General features: G+C 48.4%; 8 protein-coding genes across 8 annotated transcripts; 5 read left to right on the top strand and 3 right to left on the bottom strand.

Moving 5' to 3' along the window:
• Window positions 1–6: 6 nt before the first annotated feature.
• Window positions 7–3,449, bottom strand: GIQ15_02581 (uncharacterized protein; the record flags this gene model as incomplete). Its single annotated transcript, XM_033549998.1, has 10 exons — window positions 7–78; window positions 144–310; window positions 391–739; window positions 824–849; window positions 926–1,016; window positions 1,141–1,308; window positions 1,619–1,757; window positions 1,825–2,899; window positions 2,955–3,209; window positions 3,335–3,449. The coding sequence occupies 10 exons, from the start codon at window positions 3,447–3,449 to the stop codon at window positions 7–9; spliced, it is 2,457 nt and encodes an 818-aa protein (XP_033407159.1).
• Window positions 3,450–3,886: 437 nt separating this feature from the next.
• Window positions 3,887–6,466, top strand: GIQ15_02580 (pre-mRNA-processing protein prp40; the record flags this gene model as incomplete). Its single annotated transcript, XM_033549997.1, has 4 exons — window positions 3,887–4,027; window positions 4,084–4,238; window positions 4,299–5,361; window positions 5,423–6,466. The coding sequence occupies 4 exons, from the start codon at window positions 3,887–3,889 to the stop codon at window positions 6,464–6,466; spliced, it is 2,403 nt and encodes an 800-aa protein (XP_033407158.1).
• Window positions 6,467–10,294: 3,828 nt separating this feature from the next.
• On the top strand, window positions 10,295–15,009 carry GIQ15_02579 (chromodomain helicase hrp3; the record flags this gene model as incomplete). Its single annotated transcript, XM_033549996.1, has 2 exons — window positions 10,295–14,841; window positions 14,901–15,009. 2 exons carry the CDS (start codon window positions 10,295–10,297, stop codon window positions 15,007–15,009), a joined length of 4,656 nt encoding a protein of 1,551 aa, XP_033407157.1.
• An 881-nt stretch (window positions 15,010–15,890) lies between these two features.
• GIQ15_02578 (zinc finger protein) lies at window positions 15,891–17,148 on the bottom strand (the record flags this gene model as incomplete). Its single annotated transcript, XM_033549995.1, has 2 exons — window positions 15,891–16,555; window positions 16,617–17,148. 2 exons carry the CDS (start codon window positions 17,146–17,148, stop codon window positions 15,891–15,893), a joined length of 1,197 nt encoding a protein of 398 aa, XP_033407156.1.
• Window positions 17,149–18,473: 1,325 nt separating this feature from the next.
• Window positions 18,474–19,847, top strand: GIQ15_02577 (phosphoglycerate kinase; the record flags this gene model as incomplete). Its single annotated transcript, XM_033549994.1, has 3 exons — window positions 18,474–18,539; window positions 18,599–19,019; window positions 19,081–19,847. The coding sequence occupies 3 exons, from the start codon at window positions 18,474–18,476 to the stop codon at window positions 19,845–19,847; spliced, it is 1,254 nt and encodes a 417-aa protein (XP_033407155.1).
• A 473-nt stretch (window positions 19,848–20,320) lies between these two features.
• On the bottom strand, window positions 20,321–20,781 carry GIQ15_02576 (uncharacterized protein; the record flags this gene model as incomplete). The annotated part of the gene is made up of 3 exons (XM_033549993.1): window positions 20,321–20,357; window positions 20,455–20,566; window positions 20,655–20,781. The coding sequence occupies 3 exons, from the start codon at window positions 20,779–20,781 to the stop codon at window positions 20,321–20,323; spliced, it is 276 nt and encodes a 91-aa protein (XP_033407154.1).
• A 1,732-nt stretch (window positions 20,782–22,513) lies between these two features.
• On the top strand, window positions 22,514–25,086 carry GIQ15_02575 (mitochondrial outer membrane protein iml2; the record flags this gene model as incomplete). The annotated part of the gene is made up of 6 exons (XM_033549992.1): window positions 22,514–22,604; window positions 22,751–22,827; window positions 22,887–22,953; window positions 23,007–23,414; window positions 23,471–24,186; window positions 24,256–25,086. 6 exons carry the CDS (start codon window positions 22,514–22,516, stop codon window positions 25,084–25,086), a joined length of 2,190 nt encoding a protein of 729 aa, XP_033407153.1.
• A 353-nt stretch (window positions 25,087–25,439) lies between these two features.
• GIQ15_02574 (uncharacterized protein) lies at window positions 25,440–27,256 on the top strand (the record flags this gene model as incomplete). Its single annotated transcript, XM_033549991.1, has 4 exons — window positions 25,440–25,767; window positions 25,822–25,843; window positions 25,918–26,341; window positions 26,411–27,256. The coding sequence occupies 4 exons, from the start codon at window positions 25,440–25,442 to the stop codon at window positions 27,254–27,256; spliced, it is 1,620 nt and encodes a 539-aa protein (XP_033407152.1).
• Between the last annotated feature and the right edge of the window lie 49 nt (window positions 27,257–27,305).

Here is a 27,305-nt window from a genome sequence, read left to right as displayed (position 1 = left end):
GCATTCTTACTCTTCTTCAGAAGAGTTGGTGAGTGACAAATAAGCTGTCCAAGCAATTCCTATTGACGAAACAAATGGCTATATTTGAGTTAGCAGATGTTAAAATTGGTCCGAATAGACCAAGCGGGTGATAGGCAACGTACAATCTGGAACTGAATAGGAACTAGGCGGAAGTTCATAATTTGAACAGTCGGCCAGAGGACGAAATTGGCCTTCAAGGTTGGCAAGTAGACATCTTCGAATTTCCGAGACAGAGCACGGCGGCCACCGCCTTCTGCCACTGTCATGAATGTGAAGAAACATGCCAGACCTAACCACGTTAGAGACCCTTCTAGTATCACAAGCTTGGTCCGCAAGGGAACAAGGTGGTGGAGAGTGGAAAGTACGTACCGATCGGAGCAAATATAAGTTGGTCCATTGCAACACGCTTCAGCGCTGGAAGGGTGGCATGGGTCTGTGTCACTGGGAATATGTGAGATAAGAATTTGAACCACCGGTGCTGGACAGGAGCCATAAAGAAGCCATATGCCATGAACCGGGTGAGTCTCTCGAAATCGAAGGGTGCAGGGCGCTTTCTGTAAAAGTTTAGCTCCCCAACTGCCGGCGGCTTCTCCTTCTCAAGATCTTGCAAATCGATCGAGATAAAGCTAGTTTTATCATTGTTCTTCGGGAGCTCCTTGCATCGTGCACTGATAGCGGATATCGACTGTGCAACTGTATCCGCTATTCCACCCAGAACCTATATGTTTTCCCGTCAGTGTGGTCCGTCCCCTCACGCTCCGATATATACGATCGATGCTAGAATGGCAGGGGATATCCTTACAGCGTTTGTGACCATCGTCGTCAGGACTATCATGCAAACCGTTAGTTTCTTATCTCGGTCCCAGCCCTATAGCAGGAATAACGGTCCGGGGCCGGGGCTTACCGGGGTTCTGAGCATAGTATGTGTTGAATTTAGCAATCAGCCTCATGGTTACGGCGATCTCGATGAGGAAAATAATGGCATGTAGCAAGGGCTAGATGTGAAGAAATTGTCAGTTCTAGAGCAACACAGATATGATACAGCCTCCATGATGACTTCTGGAGCAACGGGGGCGCAAGAAGTTTGATCCAAGAAAGAGTAGTAAGGTTTCAACTGACCACACGACCGTAGATATATCGACTGTCGAGGGCCTTGAGCAGACCCCATTTCGATGGGTTGATCATAGTGCCGGGGTGCCTTGGACTTCCTCTTGATAGCCCCGTGTGATTTATGGATGGAGGCGCCTGGCAGATGTGGGTGCGGCGGATAGATTGTTCGCAGAGTGCCTGGAGTCCTGTTATAATATGACGCAAGGGCGATTTGGCTTCATTTGTTCAGGATTTGAGATGGAGGTGGCCGCAGCACAACTGACGAGCCAATGAGCGTGCATGGTTTGCTTATTAAGACGATGACTAAGCTAACATGGGGGAGGACGGCTTTTCCCCCTGGATAGAAGAGAGAAAAGACGACAATCATAAGAGCCGATCGCGCAGGGGAGTATGTTATTTATTCTATTCACGATGAAACTCTTCACATGGGGGATACCGGGGCCCGGCTCGTTTAGGGGCAGCGAAGATCGGCGGCGGAATATGCTACTATATCAGGCAAATCTCTGATCTCCATGGTTTCGTTCGAGCCCAGGTCGACCAGTTTCACGACCTCCAGATGTAAAAGGCCCGGGGACAGCGGCAGCAGCCTTAGTCTTGTAGAGTGGCATGTACCGGGAAGAAGAGGCCTGTTGTAAAGATCAGTGGTCTACCCTTAAGCAGCAGGGAAGGGAATATTTTTTGGGACTTTCTTACCCTACTTTCGTGTCGGTGCTGAGGCATATAAGATCGGTTTCATGGGGAGCTGCGTTTTGCTGCATTGCATAGACAATATTTTCGTCAACAACAGCCTCTGCCACCTCATCGGGCCTCCTTATGGAAGAAGTGGACGACGGTCTTGGAACGTGTGCTCGCGTGTCTGAACGCCTTCGAAACGGAACGGCAGCAATTCCAAATTTCCTTGATTTTGTCGATGTGTTCACGATGAAAACATCCCAGTCAAATGGCTTGCCAACCTCGACGCTGGAGGGGCCGTAGAATGATATTTTCACCCCCTGGTTTTCAGGAGAGTACGATGAGACTTGTGCTGTGGAGGGTTCCTGTGTCGTTGACTGGTCGCTGCCACGAGACACGATGCTTCGACGCAACATGTTACTAACGCCCCCCAATGATTGGTGTGTAGGCTTGGAAAAGTCCACATTGGTCCTCCAGCGCATGGATATCTTGGGCCGACAATCGTCGGAAACGAGTACTGTGACCTTGAGTGAAATGTCGAGAATAGAGGTCATCGGTGTATCTGTATCTGCCACTTCCGCGGACAGCAGCTTGTAGACTAATGATACATCATGGCGTGCGGGACAGCTAATAGGAGGCGAAAACCCAATGGCTTCTGTCAGGGGTTCGACTGTGCCACTGCTCAAAAGTAACTCTGCTTCTTCTAGAACAACCTCGTAGCTGGTAAAAGGGGTCGTTTCAAGATCGAGGCTGGCAGTTGTTGATAACTTTTTCGATACTGCAGCAGAACGGGAATACCTAATCTTGGCACTAGCGGCCGGTATGATGCGAATGGGGTTATATGACGCTTGTTGCACATTGTAGATGGACCCTTCGGGCTGAGTAGAAGGGACAAGCCGTAATATCCTGGACGCGGGTAGGTATGGATCCAGGTCCTCTCCGGCAGCAGTTAGGGACTGGAAGATATTTGTGGAAGCAGGAGTGAGACATGGTAAATACTGATCGTTGCTGGCCGATTTCTCTGATCCTCGAGGACTAAAGTCGGCAGATGCAGTAAACACAACAGACGGATGTCTTAGGCGCACTCGAGGGCGGTCTGACCATAAGTTAGTTACGCCGTGCTCTGGTAGAGGATGTAGATTTATACTAACAGAGGAAAGCTTCCGATTTCCATATCACATAGGCAGTATTTCCACTTCCTCCATCACCAACGGATTCATTAACAATAACCAGTGGGTCATCCTTATTATCCACTGTATGAGAGTATATCAGGTCCTTTGAATTGGATTCCTCTTCACTCTGCTCGTTTGGGTTGCCCTCATCAATAGCGAAGGCCTCCAGATGTACACTGAGATTTGAGATGCAAGCCTCTAGACTATCCTTTGGGAAATCTGGCAGGCTAAGCACTAAATAAAGGTTGATTTGCTCATCTGTTCATTTGATATAAGTACTAGAGCAGCCAAGGTTATGAGAAAGTGGTACATACCAAAAAATAGAAGCTGACGCTGTTGGATCCTTGATAAACACGCACCAGGATCTCCAGAGCTCTCTTCGACGGTTCCCAGCAACTCCTCTATGTTTAGATCTGAAGTCTGGGGAACAATGGTATCGAGGGTCGCATTTTGTAGAAACTGGTATTCAGACATCGCAACATTAGGGTATCATGCGTTGGCCGGCAAAGAGATATTAAGTATAAGATAAATATAGCTCAAGAGCTCAAGATCAAGAGAATAAGCACTGTAAGTAGCAGACAGTCAACATAAACTGGCGCTTCTAGATGTAAAAACTGATAGTGAAGTCAACTTCATCATGGCCCAATTAGGCAAACACCCAATCAAGGGGTTCTGGTCATGTGACTTGGCTTTGTTCCAGTAAATTTCTCGCGATGCGCGCTAGCTTGAGCTTCACTTTTGACATATCAAGGACACCTTTTGGCACACTTTGTGACCGTTGGCGGAGAGTGGTGGTGACAAGATTGATTTACATTGTGCCAGCCCATTGAAACTACGGTGCTGGATGTCATCTGTTTGCTAGAAGCCAGCCATTCAAAATACAGGCGCACGTATTCCTTCTCATCGCTGCCATGAATGCCCCCGAGGGCCTACCAATGCCGCCAGCAATCTGGCAGGAAGCGCGCAATGCAGAAGGCAGGGTTTACTATTACAATGTTCAAACCAAAGCCACCCAATGGACCAAACCGTTGGAGCTAATGACACCAGTGGAGGTGTGTATTGTTTTCCATTCTATTGTTTGACTCTCTTACTGACATCCTATCTTCAGCGCGCTTTGTCAAATCAACCATGGAAGGAATATACAGCTGCGGGTGGACGGAAGTACTGGTATAACACCGAAACCAAACAAAGCTCTTGGGAAATGCCTGAAGTTTACAAAAATGCTCAAGCTCAAGCCCAGCCTCCGCCGAGGCCTACTCCTGCGTATGTTCCCTGCGCTTTGATACTTACATAAAACTCAAGATCTAACCTAACTATCTTCAGTGCTCCAACCTTTGTTGCCGGCGGTGCGAACGCATTCCCAACTTACCAAACGCCCGTACATGATCGCGAAGAACATGATCGGAATGCGAACGACCGACGACATGGATATGGAGGAGGAGGTATGGATGTCAATGGCGCAAATGCAGCCCCCATTGCTACCCAACAATCCGACTCTGGTTTTGCTACATTTGAGGAGGCAGAAGCTGCATTCATGAGACTCCTACGACGCAGCAACGTTCAACCTGATTGGTCTTGGGAACAGGTAATGCGCGCTGTTATCAAGGACCCTCAATATCGTTCGTTAAAGGATCCCAGGGACAGGAAATCCGCATTTGACAAATATGTGCTTGAAGTTCGCGCCCAAGAAAAGGACAAGGCAAAGGAAAGATTTGCCAAGCTTAGGGCGGATTTTGGTACGATGTTGAAGAGTCACCCCGAGATCAAACATTATACGCGCTGGAAAACAATCCGACCTATCATCGAAGGTGAAACTATATTTCGATCCACAGACGATGAGAGTGAACGGAGACAGCTTTTTGAGGAGTATATCATGGAGCTGAAGAAGGAGCATGCAGAGAAGCAGGCTAATGCACGCAAGTCTGCAAGGGATGATTTGGTCGACATCCTAAAGACACTCAATTTGGAACCTTACACTCGCTGGTCGGAAGCACAAGAGATAATCCAGTCAAACGAAAAAATCCAAGCGGATGAAAAGTTCAAAGCTTTGACTAAGTCAGATATTTTAACTGCCTTCGAGAACCACATAAAATCTCTTGAGAGGGTGTTCAATGACCTCAGGCAACAGCAGAAAGCCAGTAAGGCTAGAAGGGAACGTCAAGCAAGAGACGCATTTATATCTTTGCTACAGGAGCTTAGGTCACAAGGGAAAATTAAAGCTGGAAGCAAATGGGTCAATATTCACCCATTGATCGAGGAGGACCCACGATATACAGCGATGCTTGGTCAGCCTGGATCTACTCCTCTGGATTTATTCTGGGATATAGTTGAAGAAGAGGAGCGTGCTATACGTGGATCGAGAAATGATGTTCTGGATGTCCTAGATGTAAGTGCCCGCGGATTGTCTATTCGTGTAGTTAGGTGTTTAACTAACATTATGATTCTAGGACAAACGTTTCGAGACCACCCTAAAGACAACGTTCGACGAGTTCAAAGCAGTGATGAAAACTGATCGTCGCACTGCAGTGATTGACCCAGATACTCTTCAGCTTATCTTTGATCGTCTGCAAGAGAAGGTCCTTCGACGGACAGAGGACGAAAAACATGCAGCCAATCGACAGCAGCGACGAGCAATTGACCTTTTGCGATCACGTATTAAACATCTCGAGCCACCGGTCCAGGCAGCCGATACATGGGAGAATGTCAAACCCAGGATTGAAAAAATGGAGGAGTACCGAGCGGTTGATTCAGATGAAGCGCGCCGCTCGGCGTTTGACAAAGTCGTCCGTCGCCTCAAGGAAAAAGAAGAGGATGCAGAACGTGATCGCGAGGCACGCGGAAGGGACCGACCTTCTCGACGTGATCATTATGAAAGGGGTGATCGAGGCGATGACTCTCGCAGTGGCCAAAGATGGCCAGTGTCTGGACGACACAGCCGTACCCCAGAACCCGACGCCTACGAAGCCGATCGCCGCAAGGCCCAGGCAGACCGGGAACGATCATATCGGAAAGCCAGTGGATTCTCATCACCTCCTAGCCATCGTGATCGTGATCGTGATCGTGATCGCGATCGAGGAAAGGACAGAGACAGAGAGCGTGAGCGTGAGCGAGAAAAGGATAGGGATAGGGGTCGGGACCGTGACAGAAGTTCATCTCGACACCGCCGCGATCGTCGCCCCCGAGAAGACGACCGTGAGAGACTATACCATAGTCGTGCTGACCCCCGATCTAGCCGCGATGAGCTCGATTACGGAGGCGGTGATACCGATACTGCCCCTCGGAGTGTGACTAGCGAACGCCGCAGACGTCGAGACAGCGATACCGAGAGTGTTGGCAGTCGGTCTGCAAAGCGGTACAGGCGGGAGCCCGATCGAGCAGCAGCTATCAAAGGCGCGAGGCGAGACAAGGGAAAAGAGGAGAAAGCAGCGCCTGTTGTAGAAGAGAAGGCAGTCCATTCGGGTAGCGAGGAAGGGGAGATCGAAGAAGATTAAGCAACCTTTAACTCCCACGCTATCAAAAGGGCATTGTAGCATCCACAAATCGCAGCTTAGAATTCTAGACCAAAATTACCGATGTCATAAGATTACAATAATCAAGAATTGGATGATAAGCGATCAATTTAAAAATAAATCCATATCCATTTTTAATGAGTGTGAGTGGGTGTGAGATGTTGAATCACTTCACCAATAACTGCCAGATACACTCAATGAATATCCGCAGCCATGACAGAGAGATAACAAATGCAACAAAACAGAGCTAAGAACTTGCAGCTAGACTTAAAAGCAATTTTGTTTGTTTTCATCTTCCTCGCCCCTCGACTCATAGATCACTAGTTAGCGGTAGGTACCACCGCAAGTAGAGAGGGGTTTGCGCACCATGAGCCTCATATTCATCACCGGGAGCCCCTTTTCCACGTTGCGTTTAAGAATTGTGGAAGGTGATGATACAGAGACCGATCATGGACTGGCACTCCTGTCACAAATAGAGTGCACTGGGCTGGGCGATCCTGTGCAGGGGAATACGTCGTGTCATCGTCCTCATCATCATACGATGCGTTCTCACCGAAGAATTGCACAATACGCCATCTTCGGCCTGTCACTGGCCTGAAAACACTGACACGACTCAAACGGCGATCCCTGATAATCCTCCAGTAGTTCTCCTGCCAATGTGGCCATCGACGGTTACGGCGACCATCATGGCGATTATCCCATTGGACAACCTTTTCAACTCTCTTCCTCCAAGAAGAACTGCAAAAATATGTTAGACATGGAATGAAACCCGGCAAAGGAAGATTATAACTTACGAAGTTTCCGCTCAACTTCTGCTCTTGATCAAGCTGGGAGTTATGCTTGTTGATACGTGGTCTGAAAGTGCTAGGATCACGTCTGAAGGTGACATCCAAGTTCTTGAGGAATCGGTTGCATCCTGTGAGGAGAGATTCGGGCTTATTTGCTCTAGCCTTGACGGAGGGGTTTCCTTCAAACAAGATGACGCGATCGGCAAGATAAGTGGCCATGATGAAATCGTGCTCGACGACGAATGCAGTCTTCTTGGTGTGCATGATGAATCGTTTGATGACACGGGCAGCAACAATACGCTGTTCTGAATCGAGATAGGCACTCGGTTCGTCGATCAGGTAAATATCAGCTGGCATACCCAAAGCCAAGACAATAGCAACTCGTTGCAATTCACCACCAGACAGGTTTTGAACTTCCTGGTCGATAAAATCGTCCAGCTTGAGTGGTTTGTAGACATCAGTCTGGAACTGTGGAGACAAGAATGCAGCCTTGATCTTCTTGAAGAAGAGCTGTCGAACCGTACCCTGGAACTTGGGGGTGATAGTTTGCGGTTTCATACTGATGTTCATTGGAGGAACGTTCTGGCCACCGTCTGGCTTGACAATACCAGCCAGCATCTTACAGAACGTGGTCTTACCAGTTCCGTTTTCTCCCATCATAACAATGATTTCGGAGTCGGTGAATTGACCAGTCTGGATAGTAAGATGGAAGTTTCCAAGAGTTTTCTCCATAGTTGGATAGCTGAAGGCTCTATCCTTGTCGATCATGAAATCGTCACCAGCCTCGGCAATTCGGAAAGTCAGGGATTCTTCTCTGAAACGAAGATTCTCGGTGGGGATATGACCATCAAGGAAGATGTTGATACCTTCACGAACGGAAGCTGGGAGAGTAACGACACCATACACGGCAGGACGACCGTAGAGAACACAGATAAAGTCAGAAAGGTAATCGAGGACAGACAAATCGTGCTCAACAACGATAACATAGTCGTCAGGTCGGAGGAGCTCTCGGATCATGCGTGCAGCGCTAAGACGCTGTTTGACATCCAAGTAAGAAGAAGGTTCATCAAACATATAACTAGTCGTATATTAGCTTATTTTGTTCCTATATAGGTATGAAGGGGTGGCGTTATACTCACACATCCGCCTGCTGGACGCAAACAAGACCAATGGCAAAACGTTGGAGTTCTCCACCAGAAAGGAGGCCGATCTCACGGTCCTTGACTTGCTGAAGCTCTAAGGAACGGTCAGCGGCTGTCATTAGTATAAGAAACGTGGCACAGATCTATACCTAGAACGTCCATGACGTGCTCCATGTTGTCCATTTGAGCTCGGGCCTCGAGAAGGGCACCGACCTCCTTTACGGGGCCTCTAACGGCTCGAGGGATCTGGTCGACATACTGTGGCTTGACAACAGCCTTAAGATCGTCTTCAAGAACCTTGGTGAAGTAGTCTTGGATGGCAGTTAGCATCTGTATCGTTGTCTGATGGGGATAGGAACGATGGAGCCTACTCTGTAGCTCAGAGCCACGGAAGTACTTCAAGATCTCCTCCCAATCAGGGGGGTTATCGTATCGACCCAGGTTAGGCTTCAGCTTTCCGCTAAGAATCTTGAGCGCGGTACTCTTTCCAATACCGTTTGTTCCAACCAATCCGAGCACCTGGCCCAAACGGGGCATGGGCAGTCGATGAAGCTTGAAGCTGTTGGCCGAGTAACGATGGGTGACCTGTGATTCGAGGTTGGTGGGCAGGTTGATGATATGGATTGCGCCAAAGGGACATTTCTTTGGGCAGATACCACAACCGATACAGAGCCGTTCCGAGATGAAGGCAATCTTGGAGTCTGGCGCGACTTCGATGCAGAGCTTGCCGGTACGGACGACCGGGCAAGACTTTTTACATTCCTGACGGCATTTCTATCCAACCGTTAGAATGGTCTTGACAGTAGTATCTAGGGGTCACTCACTTTCGGCTTGCACTGTTACGTGGGAGAATTGGCGTCAGAATCTGTATCTAATAGGATGGCGGGGTATATACCTTATCGCTGTTAACGATAGCGATCCTAGGAAGGTCAGTTATTATCTAGCAGTAATATAACGACTATGACATACCTAGTGAGTTTATCAGACATGACGGCGTTGGAAGACTGCGGGGTGTATAAATTTCTTGATAGATATCGTGGAGGGGCAGAAAAGCTATCAGAGGCTGATAGGCGATGTGGACGGTCAATGTGGCTTGACGGCACACGCTCGATGGCAACACGATCAGACAACCAGCTCGCACTCCTCGACAGATCGATCAACCAGGACGTACACCGTGAAGGAGAAGAGATACTGCATTTGTGTGCATCTTCTGCTTACAATTTACTGTCCCGCCTGTGGTGCTGAGTCAGATATTATAAATATTCCTTACTAAGTTCTTACCTAAGCCTTACCTAAGTCCTTAGTCATGCTTAGTAACATCTTAGTCACGCGCTAACTGGATACGGCAAAAAGAGCGTGCTTCTTCCTTACCTCAACTCCATCCGCCTCTCGCTCTTCTGCCGCTGGACACTCAAAACGCATATAAAAGTCTTCGCTGGCCCGACAGCTTCAGCCCCGTCCACCCGCCCGTTTTGCGCTGCGCTGCTCAGCAGGTCCCTCGTCGCGCGGGGGGCTACCACGCTATGGATCGTAAGTTGTTTTTCCACGCAGCCCGTCCGTATCTGCTGCCTTTTACTGCGAGGATACGCCCCGGTTTCTCTCATAGTGCCCCAACGGGACACCCCTCCATTCCTTTGATAGGGACGCTGTCGAGCTCTCAGGCTCGCTGCTGGTGATCGGTCTGCCTGTATAGCTGGTCCTGCCACTCTGTCCCTTCTTCGTGGTCTCATATTGCACGCGCTCCTGTTCATAATCAGCGTCGCTCCATCCATCCCCATTTCATCAAATCCCTCTATAGATACATCAGACCCCATCGATCCCCGCGTTCCTACGCCTTCCTGAGGAGTTATAGCTACCTTAAATACAATAATACTGGCTGCATGCTCCTCGCCTGTCTTGCCCGGCGCTTTGATGCCGCGTTTTACTGCAATTGCCTTCTCAATGCTAATTGCGACAATGTAGCCTCGACCGTGGTGATCTCAAACACCCTCCCCCTCGATATACGTAACGGACACAGTCCTATACGCTCTCCGTCTGCGTACGGGCTGCACGATAATGTTTCCATGCCAGATGCGCCTAGTGATGGCGAGATGTTCCCTACCAATGTCGAAACTATGGACGACTCCGATGCCTCTCACGAATCCATGGATGCCGAAGAGCTAGCTTCGGCAAACGACGACGATGACGATGATGAGAGCGTCAACGGCGTCGATGCTGGGATGAACTCACACCATTCTTCCGATGACGAAAGCATTGGAGCTTCGGAAGACGCGGCTGGCGAGGATGTTGCAGATTTCACGCTGGATAACGGCGTGGACGCCCCTCCGTCAGAGATGTTTTCGTCCTCGCCGGGCTCCAAACGGGGATTGAAACGTAAATCATCCGTCGATGAAGAGGAATATATCAGAAACAACCCTGCTCTCTATGGCCTACGACGGAGTGGACGCGCTCGCCCAACTCGACGTTTAGGTCAAGATTCCTCTGGCTCAGACTCGGATGTCGCCCCACCCCCAAAACGACGGCGGCCTGGCCGTACCTCTGACCGTCCTTCACCAGTCCAGATGCCTGATTCATCGTCAGACTCTGATAGCGACGCCTATGAAGGCCCTCGTCGCAGCCGTCAGGGGAAAAAACACCGCCGGAATACCCAAAATACTAAAGACACCTTTCTTCCGTCGCACGGCGAAGTTCGCTTCTCAACACGGCGGGCAAATAAAGTCTGCAACTACAACGAAGAGAGTGACGACCACATGTTTGAAGACGAATATGAGGAAGGGACTCCCGGAGACTGGACCTATACCGTGGATGACACCACCCCAGCCATCGACAAGATCCTTTATCATCGCTTCAAGGAAGACGTTGATCTCTCGAAGCCTGACCTAGGCCGCCGCGACTGCGAATACTACACCAAATGGCAGGGGTTGGCGCATTACCATGCCACATGGGAGACCGTCGACACTCTCGCTCACTGTCGTGGCGTCCGGCGTCTAGATAACTATATCCGGAGGGAGATAGAACAAGAGATCCTTTTCATGAGAGACCCGGATGTCATCCCGGAGGAGCGAGAGAAATGGAACCTTGACCGCGAACGATATATAGAGAAAATTGATCATTTCAAACAGGTGGAGCGTGTCATTGGCTCCCGTGAAGTCGATGGCGGCACCGAATATTACATTAAATGGAAACGGTTACCCTATGATGGCTGTACCTGGGAAGATGGCAGCCTCATCAGCACCATAGCCCAAAGCCAGATCGATGGCTACCTAGACCGCTGCTCCCACCCTCCTCTCTCCTCCCGAACTGAGACAAACCCTGCAACTCGCTCCAAATTCGAACCAATACATGGCAACCCGGACTTTATACAAAATGGCCAACTCAAGGAATTCCAAGTCAAGGGTGTCAACTTTCTCGCCTATAACTGGGTCCGTGGCCGTAATGTTGTCCTTGCTGATGAAATGGGACTGGGCAAAACGGTTCAGACCGTGGCGTTCATAAACTGGCTGCGACATGTCAGGCAGCAACAAGGCCCATTCATTGTCATTGTTCCATTAAGTACCATGCCGGCTTGGAGTGAGACGTTCGATCACTGGACTCCCGATGTGAACTACATTGTCTACAGTGGTCCAGAGCCTGCTCGACGAATCATCAAAGACTATGAACTCTTGATAGATGGCAATCTGAAGCGTCCTAAATTTCATGTTCTTCTTACGACTTACGAATACGTTCTCCAAGATGCAAGCTTCCTAAGCCAAATCAAGTGGCAGTTCATGGCTATTGATGAGGCACATAGACTGAAAAACCGTGATTCACAATTATATGCCAAACTACTCGATTTCAAGTCGTCCTGTAGGTTGCTCATAACAGGGACACCTGTTCAGAATAATCTCGGGGAACTTTCTGCATTGATGGACTTCCTTAATCCCGGTGTTATTGAGATTGACGAGAACATGGACCTGAACTCCGAAGCTGCTAGTGCGAAGCTGGCCGACTTGACACAAGCCATTCAACCCTATATGCTCCGGCGAACCAAATCAAAGGTCGAGAGCGAGCTCCCACCAAAGTCTGAAAAGATCATTCGTGTCGAACTCTCTGACGTCCAGCTCGAATTATACAAAAATATCTTGACCAAAAACTATGATGCACTTAATCATGGTGGTAGAGGACCAAAACCCTCGCTGCTCAATATCATGATGGAGTTGAAAAAGGCCAGCAACCACCCGTTTATGTTTTGGGGCGCTGAAGACCAGGCGGGAGGTAGCACAAGGCGAGAAGACCAGCTGAAAGCTCTCGTCACTAGCAGTGGGAAAATGATGGTACTCGACCAACTCCTTACCAAACTGAAGAATGATGGCCATCGTGTTTTAATTTTCAGTCAAATGGTAAGGATGTTAAATATATTGGCAAGTTATATGGACGCCCGTGGCTTCAATTACCAGCGTCTGGACGGCACAATCGCCGCCGGCCCACGTCGTCTTGCTATCGAGCACTATAACGCTCCTGGTAGTACTGACTTTACCTTCTTGCTCTCTACACGTGCTGGTGGCCTTGGTATCAACCTGATGACAGCCGACACAGTGATTCTATTCGATTCAGACTGGAATCCCCAAGCTGATCTGCAGGCAATGGCAAGAGCTCATCGTATAGGGCAAACTAAGCCTGTCAGCGTGTATCGTCTAGTCTCCAAGGACACCGTCGAGGAAGAGGTATTGGAACGAGCTAGGAATAAGCTCCTACTAGAGTTTATCACCATCCAAAGAGGTGTGACGGACAACGAAGCCACTAACCTCAAGGACAAACTCGTTCGTGCCGGCCACCAAGTAGCCGAACCAACCTCTTTCGAAGACATATCTCGGATTCTCAAGCAACGCGGACAACGAATGTTCGAGCAATCCGACAACCAGAAGAAACTTGAGGAGCTTGATATTGATGCCGTTCTTGCCAATGCCGAAGAACATAAGACTGTCGAGGAAGACGCGATCGAGGTTAGCGGAGGAATTGACTTTATCAACGAATGTCAATATGTTGATGTCAAGTTTGACGATCTTTCATGGGATGACATCATTCCAAAGGAATATCTAGAGAAGGTCAAGGCAGAGGAAGAATTAGAAGCTCGAAGGAAGCCTCCAAAAGAGGAACCTGACGAAAACGCTACGCCAAATGTCGGCATCAATGATGAACGTGAGGAGCGCAAAGCTAAACGACGAGCTCGCCAACAAGTGAACATAGATGCCGATGCCCTATCTGATGCCGAAGGCCCAGATCCAAGCGAGCCCCTGAACGAAAAAGAGTACCGACATCTCATTCGCGCGTATCTCAGATATGGGGATATGAAAGAGCGTGAGGAAGACATTATCAAGGAAGCACGTCTCACAAATCGGGATCTCAATGTCGTAAAAGATGCTCTCAATGAAGTCATTGACAAGGCCACCGCCCTCGAGCAAGAAGAAAGCAATAGAATCCGTGCTCTCGAACGTGAGGGTAAGAGCTTCACTAAAAAGGAGCGAAAGGCAATTCTTTTTGACCACAAGGGCGTAAAACGCATAAACGCGGAGACCATCGTCGGGAGACCGGCGGAAATGCGTCTTCTTCGAGAAGCTACCTCCAATCTTCAAGATATAACCAGCTTCCGCATTCCGGAGGCCACCAAGGGCGCAGACTACTCTTGCTCTTGGGGTGCTCGAGAAGATGGGATGCTTTGCCTGGGTATTGCACGCCATGGCTACGGAGCATGGACGCAAATTCGTGATGACCCTGAGCTAGGTCTGGAGGATAAATTTTTCCTTGATGAACACAGAGTTGACCGCAAACAAGAAAGGCTGAACGGTAAGGGTGAAGGGTCGAAGTCTCCTGGAGCCGTACACCTGGTTCGAAGGGCGGACTACCTCATATCTGTGCTGAAGGCTAAAGCTAGCAATGGAACAAGCTCTGCGGCAAGGAAGGCTCTAGAGAACCACCACCGCAACAACAAAAAGAACAACGCACGAAATACACATAGAACTGTTTCCGCATCCCCTGCCCCATCTATTCCGCGAAAGGGTAGAGAAGCTGAAAAACCAAGACGCCGCATGCAAAATCGCGGCAGCCGTGATAGTGCCGATGGATCTCATACTCCCTTACGAGAACGCGATCACCGAAAACCTGCAGATGCTGATAAAGCACGCAGACATTCTAAGGAGGAAGCACCACAGCGTCGTCGTAGTGATGATCGCAATGTGGCCACGCCAACTGGCGGTGACAACATGCTTAGGAGCATCTTCAAACCGATCCGTGAGCATTTGAGGCGAGTGTCCCAGGTCACCAAGGAAAGCATCCCAAGCAAGCCAGAGCGAGCTGCCGAACTTCGCCGATTACTTCGAATGATTGGTGATTTTATTCGCGGTATCCTTGACGGTGAAGAGGCACGAGCCTCGCTTGAAGGGAGACTATGGTTTGTTTTACCCTTCTTACTTACCGTTTATAAATCCCCTTATACTAATCTATCCTTAGGGACTATTGTGCGGCTTACTGGCCGAATAAAGGGACTCCAGGAAGTGCACTTCTCAACATGTATAGCCGCCTAGTGGCCGCCGAGAAGGGCACCGAAGCCTCAAATTAGTTTCCTGTCCAATCGCATTTGCCGTGTTTACTTTCTGCATTCTAACGTTTAACTCCCACCCGCTAGTTGGAGATGCCTGCTAGGGATTCCTGGTTGAGGTTCTGTCCCCCATATCATGCCATTATCTCATTATATCATATTTCTCCATCTATAAGCACTTTTATTTCTATCTGTTCATTTCTACTTTGGATCTCTGGCTTGGAGCAGCCGGAGTTTGATATTCCCGTCAGTTGCATTTGTGAACGGCGTTTATACTATTTCTTCCTCGCGTGTTTTAACTCACGTCGAAGTCATGGAAGAAGTAGGTTTGATTCAATATAATTCCCCAGCTCTCCTTTTACATTCCGCCCACCTCCCTAGCCACTTGATGTTTGCCATAGCCTTGCCTCTTATTACATGTACTTCTAGACGTGCCACGCTTTCTATTATCGCTTCATTATTCTTCTACACTTTTTATCCCTCAAAAAGCCGTAACCATTCTTACTTTTATTTCTTGATTGATTCTTGAGGAGCGTTGACTTATGAGCGATGAGGAAAGGGTTTACTTACCACAGTAGAGTTACTTTGAAAGAGCACTGTTGAGCAATATAAGCTAGTAGTCTTCTTTACCTTTCTTCATTCGAAATGGGCATTAACGCGTATTCCCCAATCATTCTATCATCGTCCGTGCCTTCAACAAAACCTCATAGAATCCTTATTGACCATCCTATACTCCAAGTCGGCCAGAGACAAAGGCTAAAGTAGAGTGGTTTCAGGCGCAATAGCTCAAATGATATATATTTGTAGCATTCAAGGCCTTTCCAGAAGAGGGGTATAATTAATAAAAACAAAATACTCGTGGCATTAGACACCCACACAATCGTACAGTTCTGCTATGTGACTTACAACCGATCATCGTCAGTATGTGACTTGATTTCAGATGGCTGTGCCTGCTGCTCATGCAGCTCTTCCCCGCCACCAACCTCCTCCGGGTTCGCCTTCTCCAAAGATGGTGTTTTCATCTGCTCCGTTGTGGCAGGCATCGGTGACAGGTTATGCACACCACCGCGGCTAGTGGGCCTTCTATCTGGAATGGGCCCCGTGCCATACACCCGTAGCTCACCATGGATAAGGTCATCTAGAATAAGCTCCTTCTCCTTCCATGTCTGCTTCCTTTGTGGCTTGATTATCTCCCAGTTTCGCTCCAAAGTTTTAGATTCTTGCTCTGCCCAGTGAATCTGCCGGCGTATTAGGCGTGCAAGTCGATCTAGTGGCATCGAAAGTTCGTGCTCGTCAAAACCAATATCCGAATCGAAGATCGGTACGTCACTAGGCTCTCTTGCTTTGCCTTGGTCGCTTTTTGGTTCTTGCCAATCTTGTTTTTCGCCATTGTCATTTTCTCTGCGTGGCGGGAGCTTGAGTTTAATTCGGGGAGGCTTGGGGAGTGTAGACGTTGTTGGGTGTTGTTGCTTCGCCAGGGCGTCGAGTGATTTTAGAGCATCGGTATCATGAACGGTCCTCATATGTTTCGAAAGAGCGTCCGAACGCGTGAAACTACGATCGCACTCTAATAAAAACACGTTTGTTAGAGTGGGATCCTGTACCGAATAAGTTTCATGACTGCTTACCTGGTAATGCGCAGTAAAATGGCTTTTCTTTGGTATGGCTTCTCATATGGGCGCGCAAAGCGTATCCGCTGGCATGAGCCTGCCCTTTCCGAGCACAATCACCCCATTCGCATAAATACTTCTTCTGTCGAGACCCAATGTGTTCGTTGTGAATATGTTTGACCAATGCATCCATATTTCCAAAATCTTTCGCGCCACAGCCTTCCCAAAGACAAACGGTGATATGATCTCTCCCTGCGCCGCTGTAATCCTCCTCGGGGCCCAGTAATGCCATCGTACCCGGGGAGTTTGGTATCGCGCCGGAGCTGTCCGATGATATGGAGGCTACTGGAGACGGCGGCGGAAGGTCATCATTGACGGACGATATTGGAGTATGATGGTCCCATGCAGATATTCCGGTCTTGCGGCGCTTCGAAGGATGTACCTGGGGAGGGGAGTTTGAACGGGACCGTCCCGGGTCGTCGAACTTGACATCCTCAGGGAACTCCTCTGACGCGAGGGAGGAGAGTGGCGACGCGGGTGATTCTGCCATATTGACGATAAATGATGAATAACAAAGAGTCAGTAGAGGTGTATTATAGTATAGCAAGCGAGTGAGGCTGTTGGTTAGCTCTTCCTGCTCTGCGTTGTTGCAAACTAGATATCGCGATCAAGCTTGAAGTTGAAGGAGCTGGGAGAGTCATGTGATTGTATTAGTCAGCCATACATACAAAAGTCTTTTTCCAGTTATTTTCTTCTTCTTGACATCAACATCTCAAATTCAGCTGAACAACTAACGATTGAGGACTCAATGAGCTATATATTTACATGGTTAGTACTAACGAGTTCCCTCACTCCCGCCAATGATGAATAACAAGAGAGTTCTGCAATACCGACAATTTCCAGAGTAACATCTGTGAAATTGAATGTTGACATCTCACATACACTTGATCTGAGGCTCCCAGATATACAATCTTCGTGTTGTTTTCTTTTTCAAGTTGAGAACGTAAGCTAACAGCTGTCTCAAGACCAGTATAGGTTATTTCTCTCCATTTGACCTAACGACAACCGTATCCGAGGTGGCTTGCAAATGCTGTGCCAGCATGATACTTGAGCTATATCTTGACTATAAGGCCAACAAGTGATGACAACGCTATCATTGCCTACCTAAACAGTAATGTTAAGCTGGTTATAATATTGACTCTAGCACGTCTCTATTTCGATCCGCCGTCCGGGTGGCTACCATGGCCAGCTCTATGTGATGTTACAGTGAACCACAGAGCCATTGAAAGTGCCTACTAATATATAGCAATTAAAAGGTTAGAATGGGTTAACACTCACTTCGTGGAAGGCCTGTTTCGACTTTTACTATACAGCGTTCTCGATACATAACTCTGCCCAAAGACTGGTGTGGGAGGCGACTTGTCTGTACTCGAACGACACAGTACATGCCGAAGAGATAGCACTAGCTATTATACTAGGAATTGAATGGAGTCTATTAATCTTGATCAAATTATGTTTGCAGTACTACTGCTCAATGCAGTATAGATATAACTGTATGTAGGCTGCGGGCTTATGCATGGTATATTATCTCGGAGATCAGTCAAGCCGCTCAGCTAAATCTATCTATGCCTTATGCCTTCGTCAAACACGCCATCTACTGCTTTATGTTTTATCAAACCGGAAAATGCCTTGGTTGTGATTACATCACTCCCGCATCTCTCCGATTTCACCCCGCCGTAAATAAACAAGGGAGGCTTTATATCAACCCCACCAAAGCCCGCCCTCCCTTTGTTGCTTTCGATCTCAACTTTTCACCTCAACCTGCTACCATTCTGTTCATTAAGAAGTAACGGGTTCCCATCAATTGTAGCTAAAATGTCGCTCTCGAACAAGCTAGCTATTACCGACATCGATGTCAAGGGCAAGAGAGCCCTGATCCGAGTATGCTATAGCCCCGCCACTAAGACAACCATCACTGAGACCTAACATATATCTTCTAGGTCGATTTCAATGTCCCTCTCGATGCGGACAAGAAGGTCACCAATACCCAGAGAATCGCCGGAGCTCTGCCAACGATCAAATATGCTGTCGACCACGGTGCCAAAGCTGTGATTCTCATGTCCCATCTTGGACGACCAGATGGCAAACCCAACCCAAAATTCAGCCTCAAGCCTGTCGTCCCAGAACTCGAAAAGCTGCTTGGAAAGTCGGTTACCTTCCTCGACGACTGTGTCGGCAAGGAGGTTGAGGAGGCCATTTCCCGTGCCAGCGATGGCCAAGTTTTCCTTTTGGAGAACCTGCGTTTCCACGCCGAGGAGGAGGGAAGCTCCAAGGATGAGTCTGGCAAGAAGGTCAAGGCTGATCCAGCTGCCGTTGAGGCTTTCAGAAAGGGACTGACTGCCTTGGGAGATGTCTATATCAGTATGTTAATTGCAAGTCTAAGTGGCGGGACCATTTGCCCTAACGATTATCTTCTATTTAGATGACGCATTCGGCACCGCCCACAGAGCCCACAGCTCCATGGTTGGTGTTGACCTACCACAAAAGGTTTCTGGATTCTTGGTCAAGAAGGAGTTGGAATACTTCGCAAAGGCCCTTGAAAACCCCCAACGACCATTCCTGGCCATCCTCGGAGGCGCCAAGGTCTCCGACAAGATCCAATTGATCGACAACCTTCTCACAAAAGTCAACAGCCTTATCATTTGCGGTGCTATGGCTTTCACCTTCAAGAAGGTAATTGACAACCTGAAGATTGGCAACAGCTTGTATGACGAAGAAGGCAGCAAGCTAGTCAAGGGAATCATGGAAAAGGCCAAGGAGAAGAACGTCAAGGTTGTCCTACCAGTCGACTATGTCACCGGTGATAAGTTTGCTCCTGACGCCAAAGTCGGTTATGCCACTGATGCCGAAGGTATCCCTGATGGCTGCATGGGTCTCGACTGTGGTAAGGAGAGTGTCAAGCTCTTCCAGGAAGCTATCGGCGAAGCTAAGACCATTCTCTGGAACGGACCCCCTGGCGTCTTCGAATTCGATGCCTTTGCTCAAGCCACCAAGGACACCCTTAACGCAGCTGTGGATGCCGCTCAGAAGGGAAGCATCGTCATTATTGGCGGCGGAGACACCGCAACTGTTGCGGCCAAGTTCAAGGCTGAGGATAAATTGAGCCACGTCTCAACTGGAGGTGGTGCTTCCCTCGAGCTGCTCGAAGGCAAGGACCTGCCCGGTGTGTCTGCGCTGTCGAGCAAGTAAATATTTCTCATATAACGCTATATTGCAACCCCAGTTTGCCTGATTCGGCCCGCCATGGTGCTGATGTTGATATGTTTAGAGAGCTAGTGTAACAAAATTTGCCGAGGCAAAAGTAAATAAAATATATTTCAAAATGGAGACCTTAGATCTTGTATCGTTAAGGCGTATTCGTACAGGACATTTTGTGGGTTCCCCAGGGTATAACGGTCAGCAAGTGTGAACCTATTTATCAGTATGGAGCTTGTATGCATGTAGAGTACGGTCGTATCGATGGATAAAAAGTGCCAGATGCAGTGTCAATTTCTTTGATTGCCACTATACGATCTTTACTTACACCCTCCTAGTTCCTGAACTCCGCTGAAGAAAACCATGAGGCAGACGAGAGAAAGCAAGATAAACTCGTAGCAGAACAGATAAGAGCCCCAAAAAAACACCCTAGAATTGATCATATTTCATCCTCTAGAACGACCTGGTCATCGTTTCGCAGCTTCGACCTTCTTCAGTTCCTCACTACAAGCCAGGAGCACTCGTTAGCATTTGAGATACGTATAGATAAAGGGATCCGGGGGGGTAGGTCAAAAATATCAGATTTGACAGAGGTACGCACGCTAGCTGTTTGGAGAAATCCTCGCTCGCATCGTCATCGTCCCAGCTCTCTTCCCACAAATGGTCATTGCCAGCTCCTCCGTTTGGAGCTTCAGCCTCTTCCTGGGGCCAATCTAGAATCACACGACAGTTACATATTAGCACGGCTGTCCGCAAAACGAGTAATCTCCGCACCGGCGAATAATCATATCCGACGCATACCTTCTACTGGGAAGTCCTCGAACTCGTCATCTTCCTCCAAAGGCGCAGAGGGGTTCTGGGCTTTCTCTGGTTGCGCCGACTCGGGTTGCTGGTTGGCGGCGCCCTGGGAGGCGGGTTGGCTCGACATGGCTGTTGTGTCTTGCAAAAAGGGCTGGAGGGTCTCCTTTGGCAGGTCAGGAAGTTTGCCGCGCAGCAAATGGCCTGGTGGGAGCGAGCGGAAGCAGTTTGATATCGGCGTGTAAATCGCTTGTGTCGAAGGTACGGGAATGAGAAAGAGGAAGAGCTATTGATTATGTAATCAGATCATCGGATATTTAAGCAGCGTCTTCACTACACCTTCTCGCTCTCTTCGTTATAATAGATATATTCTATAGAAGGATAGATTATTCTCTTGGTCCAGCTATTCTCCCGCTTGAACCTCTGATATATCATATCACGGCGTCTAGCTGAAAATCAGCCGCTAATCTTAGCTATGGCACACGTAGCCAAAGCCCAGCCTTAGCTATCAATACTGATCAGGCTGCCATATCTACTCTGCAGATAATTCTACAACTCACCGTTATACGGAGCTCGCACACGATATCATGTACGGCATGCAGATCTGTCTTAGACGTAACCTGGGTAATCTCAAGGCTGCCATCAAAGGCCGCTTGCGCGTTGAATACATAAGTCCAAGCCCCGGATATACTGTATTCTCGGATTTTAACTACCCTGTCTGATGACGAAGAATGCCAACAACCACTACACTGCCTTCGACGGTGACGCGGTTATCGATCTTGTCTCTTGTCTTTACAGTTCCTAGCCGATATAGCGGTCGGTATAGCGGTGAGTAGGCGATAGATGAGATATACGGGGTACTCGTAGATATAAATACACACATCCTTAAACGCCAATCGGGTTTCAATGGACAATATGCGGTCCAAGTAGACGAGATCTTTAGCCAAAGAATAGAGGCTATATCGAGCTTCCAGGAGAAAGCCATATCACGTGGCATCTATATCTGTGGCGGCTTCAGAAACAAAGCAAAGTGCAGGCTTCGGTGACACGGCGGATCTTATCTCTCGTCGCTTAATAGTAGCGAGGTCAAGATTCAACGCCCAAAGTCCCAACAGCTAGGGAAGGGGACCGTGGACAGGAGAGCCGGAGAACCCGGGCTTCCCATGTCTGAATCCTCCGTATATCCTAGCCTTATCCCCTTATCCCCGGAATCAGCCTCAGTAAGACGGGCCTGCGCTGGTCGATATAGGACGTGATGGGCGAGCGAGTTAGGCCGTGTCCAGGGGAAAAGAACACATCGTTCATCCTTCTGCCGGAAGCGAAACTACTGCGCCTCCGAGCCTTGGCGCCCGAAGTTCCGGCTTTATATCTCGCCATCCGTTTCTTTCGACGGCGTCGTTGGGAGATATATAACACGGACGGAGACACACCCTCGCTTTGCCTTGCATAGTTCCAGGGAAGACCCTTGGTCATGGTACAGGATAGCATTATAAAGAATAAGACCTGCTCTTAGGCCCTTTTTCCGTGCTTTCCATGAGCCCGTCTACTTCATCAGGCTGCTGTTTATCTCCAAACTTCACCTCACAGCAAACACTCTGTCCACCCAGATATTGAATTTGTATTGTAACAAGTTATCAGTCTGGGATGAAGTGACGTGACGTGACACCCTTATTCTCTTACTTGAACAGTTCCCCATACTTTTTTTAATTTCCTTTCTCTTACAGTATTCTGTCAGCATCCAGCATAATACCAAGGAGAGGCGCCTAAAAGTGATTTTTAGCATCTGCACATACTGATTTTTACTTCTTTAATACCATCTTCATTTCTACTCTCTGGACGCGTTTAACTGGTGATATAACACCATGTTTCGCGTGGGATCATGGCTGTATTCCAAGGCAGCTCCTTCAAACGCGTCGACCCAGTCTCTTGATGCTGTTGTTGAGTCCCAGGATCGTGAGTTCTTACCTATAAATGACATCTACGCCTTATCAAATGGCTGCTAATGTATTATTCCTCTTGTAATAGTTGAACATGCGTTAAAAGGTATATCTACTACTGCAAAGGACCGTGTTTCCACATACTGATAGATTGTTATAAAGCTGCTGCGTATATTATGGATGATGATGTCGATTCAGCTGAGAGGGACCTAGAAAAGGGCGATTCATCATTTCACAAGGTAGGACTGGCTACCTGAGCCTACAATTAAACCATATACTAACGCACCTTGTCTTATAGCTAGGAAAAGGCATTGTTACGTTTGTCCGAGCTACCTTGGGTTTAGAGCAGGATATTATGCGCCAAGGTAAGGTCCATTATGTATAATTGCCCATGTTCCTGCTATTAACTAGTGTATAGCTGCCACCAGGCTTGCAGAGGCAGAAACCAGTGCCTACAATGACCAGTACAAGGCCCACCATAATGCAAATGCTGTAAATGCATATCATTCTTCCATTTACGCACCTGGAACGGAGTACTTGCTATGTCAGTGTATGGCTCAACTCATGGCTGCCCTCGTGGGAGTTCTTAGCGAGAGCTTGTCAGAGAGCATAAAGGCATTCTATAAACTGAGAAAGGCCTATATTGCGCTCGACAGCATTGCCCAAATGGAAGAAAAATATCTAAAGGAGAATAACCTGAGCCTTGGAGTGGACTCACGCTTCGATTCTGCGGATATAATGCTCAATACCAACTCCACAGAGGGCAGTGCCGTACCAAGCCAACCTACAAGAACTGCAGCCGAAGCTGTAAACCCATCATTACAAGGTACGGTTAAACCCAAGACATATGTAATCTTGTTCCTTTACTAATATCCTCTGCAGGAGCCGATTCTGCCAGCAAGGTCTCGCTTTCAAAGTCAATGTCAACAACAAACCTGGAGGATGTTACCAACGAAAGTACCCAAAGACGGCTCTCTCGACTTACCCTAGGAAGTGAAACCGATGTGACCAAGGAAGGCGAAGGACCGCAATCCAATCTAAACACAAACGAGGACCCTGACCTCTTTTCCCACCCCGTCGACCACTTCATTCACTCTGGAACCAGTCTTTGCTTCGGACTACTCCTACTGTTCATTTCAATGGTGCCTCCGGCTCTTAATAGGATACTCTACATCATCGGTTTCCGTGGTGACAGATCTCGAGGGCTACGGCTGCTCTGGCAGGCAAGCCGGTCTCACACGCTAACCGGAGCAATTGCTGCATTGACCTTATTAGCCTTCTACAACAGCTTTGTGCGTGCAGCGGATATTTTACCTGACCCAGTTGAGGGTAACGAGGAAGATATTGAAGGCTACCCAATGCGTCGACTGGAGAACTTGCTGATTGATATGAGAGCTCGATTTCCTCACAGCCAACTCTGGGTCCTGGAAGAGTCAAGGATGCGAGGAGCGAACAGGGAAGTGGAGGAGGCCATGCGGCTGATCCATGGGGGTAAAAAGAGCCCCTTGAAGCAAGTACAAGCTCTGCATGTGTTCGAGAGAAGTATCGATGCCATGCATTTGCATGAATACGAGCTCTGTTCACAGTCATTTATCGAGGTAACATGTTTTCTTGTTCATTTGTTTCTTGCAGTTAAAATATGTCCATCAGCTGACTCCGTCTACCAGTGCTCTGAGCTTAACTCTTGGTCCCGTGCGTTGTATTTCTACATTGCAGCCGCTGCCCAGGTAGAGCTGTACCGCAGACACCTTAAAGATTCACCGGAAACCGCTAAAAAGCATGCTAAAAAGGCAGAGGAACTGTTCCGCATGGCACCCTCTCAAGCAGGCAAGAAGAAGTTCCTTGCACGTCAGCTCCCATTCGATGTGTTCGTGACTCGCAAGATTACCAAGTGGGACGCTCGCGCGAAAGAACGAAATATTCCTTTCATCGACGCAATCGGTGTATCACCAATTGAAGAAATGAACTTCTTCTGGAATGGACACAGCCGAATGCCCGATGACCAGCTGGAAGTTGCACTCCAGAATCTCGCGTGGTCAGAGAGTAATGAGACATGGGCATCTGAACCGCTCGACGAACAGGCCGTACTGGCTCTTCTTCGAGCCTCCCTATTGCGCGCTCAACGAAAGCATAGCGAAGCACGGGATATCCTAAAGTCCCAGATCTTGTGCCATGATAGGACTCTCTTCAAGGGATCGAATCGGGATGACTGGACGTGTCCATCGGCGCATTACGAGATGGCTGCTAATCTGTGGATGGAGCGCCATTGTTACCGACCTATCGGCCGCGCCACTGCCGTCCCTGCATCTGAGAAGAACCACCAGGTAAAGGATGAGGCAACCCGCATGGCAGAGGATGAACAGAAAGTGCAGGAATGCAAGGAATGGCTGGAAAAGGTGTACAAGTGGGAGGCGTATGAGCTGGATGCTAGGATTGGACTAAAGGTGACCACTGCGCAGGAAACAATCACCAAATGGGAAGAGGCACATGCCAAATAGGCGATCTACTGTTAGTCCATGTCACATATCGCTGCTTTCAGCCAATATATCAAACTTCGTTTGTACTCACCTCCTTGTGCTTCGGCGTTTTGACGTCATGTTTCCTTTTCTGTGATTGGCCAGGTGCGGTAGTTGACTAAGCGCCCGGCTTTCGGAGGAGAGCCGAAAAATCATCGGCAAAAACGGCAACTTTCAAGGATTCTTATAGACGCGCATACCACTTCGTATAGGAATCTGACATGCATGACGAGCATTATCCACCACGCTGTTCTCGTGGGGTTCCTAATGGCTTCATCTTCTTTTAATCCGCTGCTGCTATCTGGCTAAATTCGCATTTTCAATAGATTTCCCAGATGGATGTGTCGCCACGTCATACAAGTCCGCTCTACGAAGCTGGGGAGAAGAGCGATAGTTCTATAGAACAAGATGTCGAACGGGGCGGACTAAGCAGGCTCGACTCAGTCCTATCGACTGCAAGCCAGCAATATGGAACGGCAATAAGTCGACTGAGGAGTCGAAATTCTGGTCAAACAGCGCCATTCACTCATCCGTTGAGCCATGTCAAGACCACGCCAGATGTCATTGTCGATTTTAATGGACCGGATGATCCCTACAGGCCTATGAATTGGTCGTTTCAAAAGAAGTGCATAACCACATTGCTATATGGCCTGACTACAATGGGTACGTCAATGCCTACAGTGTGTGAATTCTTAACCTGACTAACGTATTAAACAGGTTCTACGTGGGCTAGCGCAATGTAAGGCTCCTCGTGAACCCCCTATGGGCTTTATAATTTTCCACCTCTGACTATAAATCTTCATTTTCTTCCAGTTACGCACCGGGAATCAAGCAAATCAACGAAGAATTCGGTGTAAGCGAGGATGTGGGCACACTTGGGATAAGTCTGCTACTATTTGGTTTTGGTCTGGGTCCATTGGTATGGGCACCTCTATCTGAGATGTATGGAAGGAAGCCTGCCGTCATATTCCCATATTTCATTGCTGTGGTATTTTCATTCGCCACAGCTACTGCCAAAGATATCCAAACCGTTTTACTTTCACGATTCTTCTGTGGATTTTTTGGTGCTGCTCCTGTTACCAACACTGGTGGTGTGCTAGGTGATATATGGTCAGCCGAAGACCGTGGAGCAGCCATTGTTGGCTATGCACTGTCTGTAGTGGGCGGTCCAACTATAGGGCCGATTGCTGGAGGCGCAATTGTTCAGAGTTATCTCGGATGGAGGTGGACTGAATATGTAATGTCTCGCATTCATCCCATTTACCCAATCCGTTTCTCACACTGGCTAATATTGACGTATACATAGCTCACCGGAATAATGATGCTGTTCTTCCTCGTACTCGACGTTATCTTTCTCGACGAGTCATATGCTCCAGTTTTGCTCGTAAAAAAAGCACGTCGTCTTCGTTATTCGACAGGAAACTGGGCTTTGCATGCACGCCATGAAGAATGGGACGTTGGATTTGGAGAAATGGCGAACAAATACTTCGTCGTCCCATTCCAGCTTCTTGCTACTCCAATATGTTTCTCCGTCGCCCTCTATGCTTCATTCGTCTACGGAATCCTTTATCTTAATCTTGCCTCTTTCCCACTTCAATTCCAGGAAGTGAGAGGCTGGAATCAAGTCGTTGGCCAGCTTCCATTCCTGGCTCTCCTCGTTGGAGTTCTACTAGGAGCGGTTGCAAACGTCATGAACCAGAAGTTTTATATTAAAAAATACAGAGCGAACAATTGTCGACCTGTACCCGAGGCTCGTCTTCCTCCGATGATGGTTGGATCAGTCATGTTTGCCGGTGGCCTCTTCATCCTGGGCTGGACGTCAGATCCGCGTATCCCCTGGATAGCAACAGCGATAGGAGCGTCTACTTTGGGCTTCGGCTTTTTTACCGTCTTCCAGGCTGCGCTGAACTACCTTATCGATACATTCCCAACTGTGTCTGCCAGCGCCGTGGCGGCAAACACATTTCTTCGAAGCATGTTTGCTGGTGCATTTCCCCTTTTCGTGAGGGCGATGTATGGCAAACTTGGAATTCCTTGGGCGTCCAGTCTACTGGGATTTGTAGCTGTTGCTCTACTCCCTATTCCATATCTCTTTTACATTTTTGGGCCGAAGATCAGAGCAAAAGGCCGATGGTCTCGTCCATCACTCTGATGAACAGGACCTTCATTGTCCCCCTCTGATTGACCTTTCTACACAAGTT

Source organism: Arthroderma uncinatum (assembly GCF_011692745.1).
Source record: "Arthroderma uncinatum strain CBS 119779 chromosome Unknown scaffold2, whole genome shotgun sequence".
Taxonomy (NCBI): domain Eukaryota; kingdom Fungi; phylum Ascomycota; class Eurotiomycetes; order Onygenales; family Arthrodermataceae; genus Arthroderma; species Arthroderma uncinatum.
The sequence above is the reverse complement of the archived record's forward strand: the minus strand, read 5'-3'. Positions and strand labels throughout refer to the sequence as shown.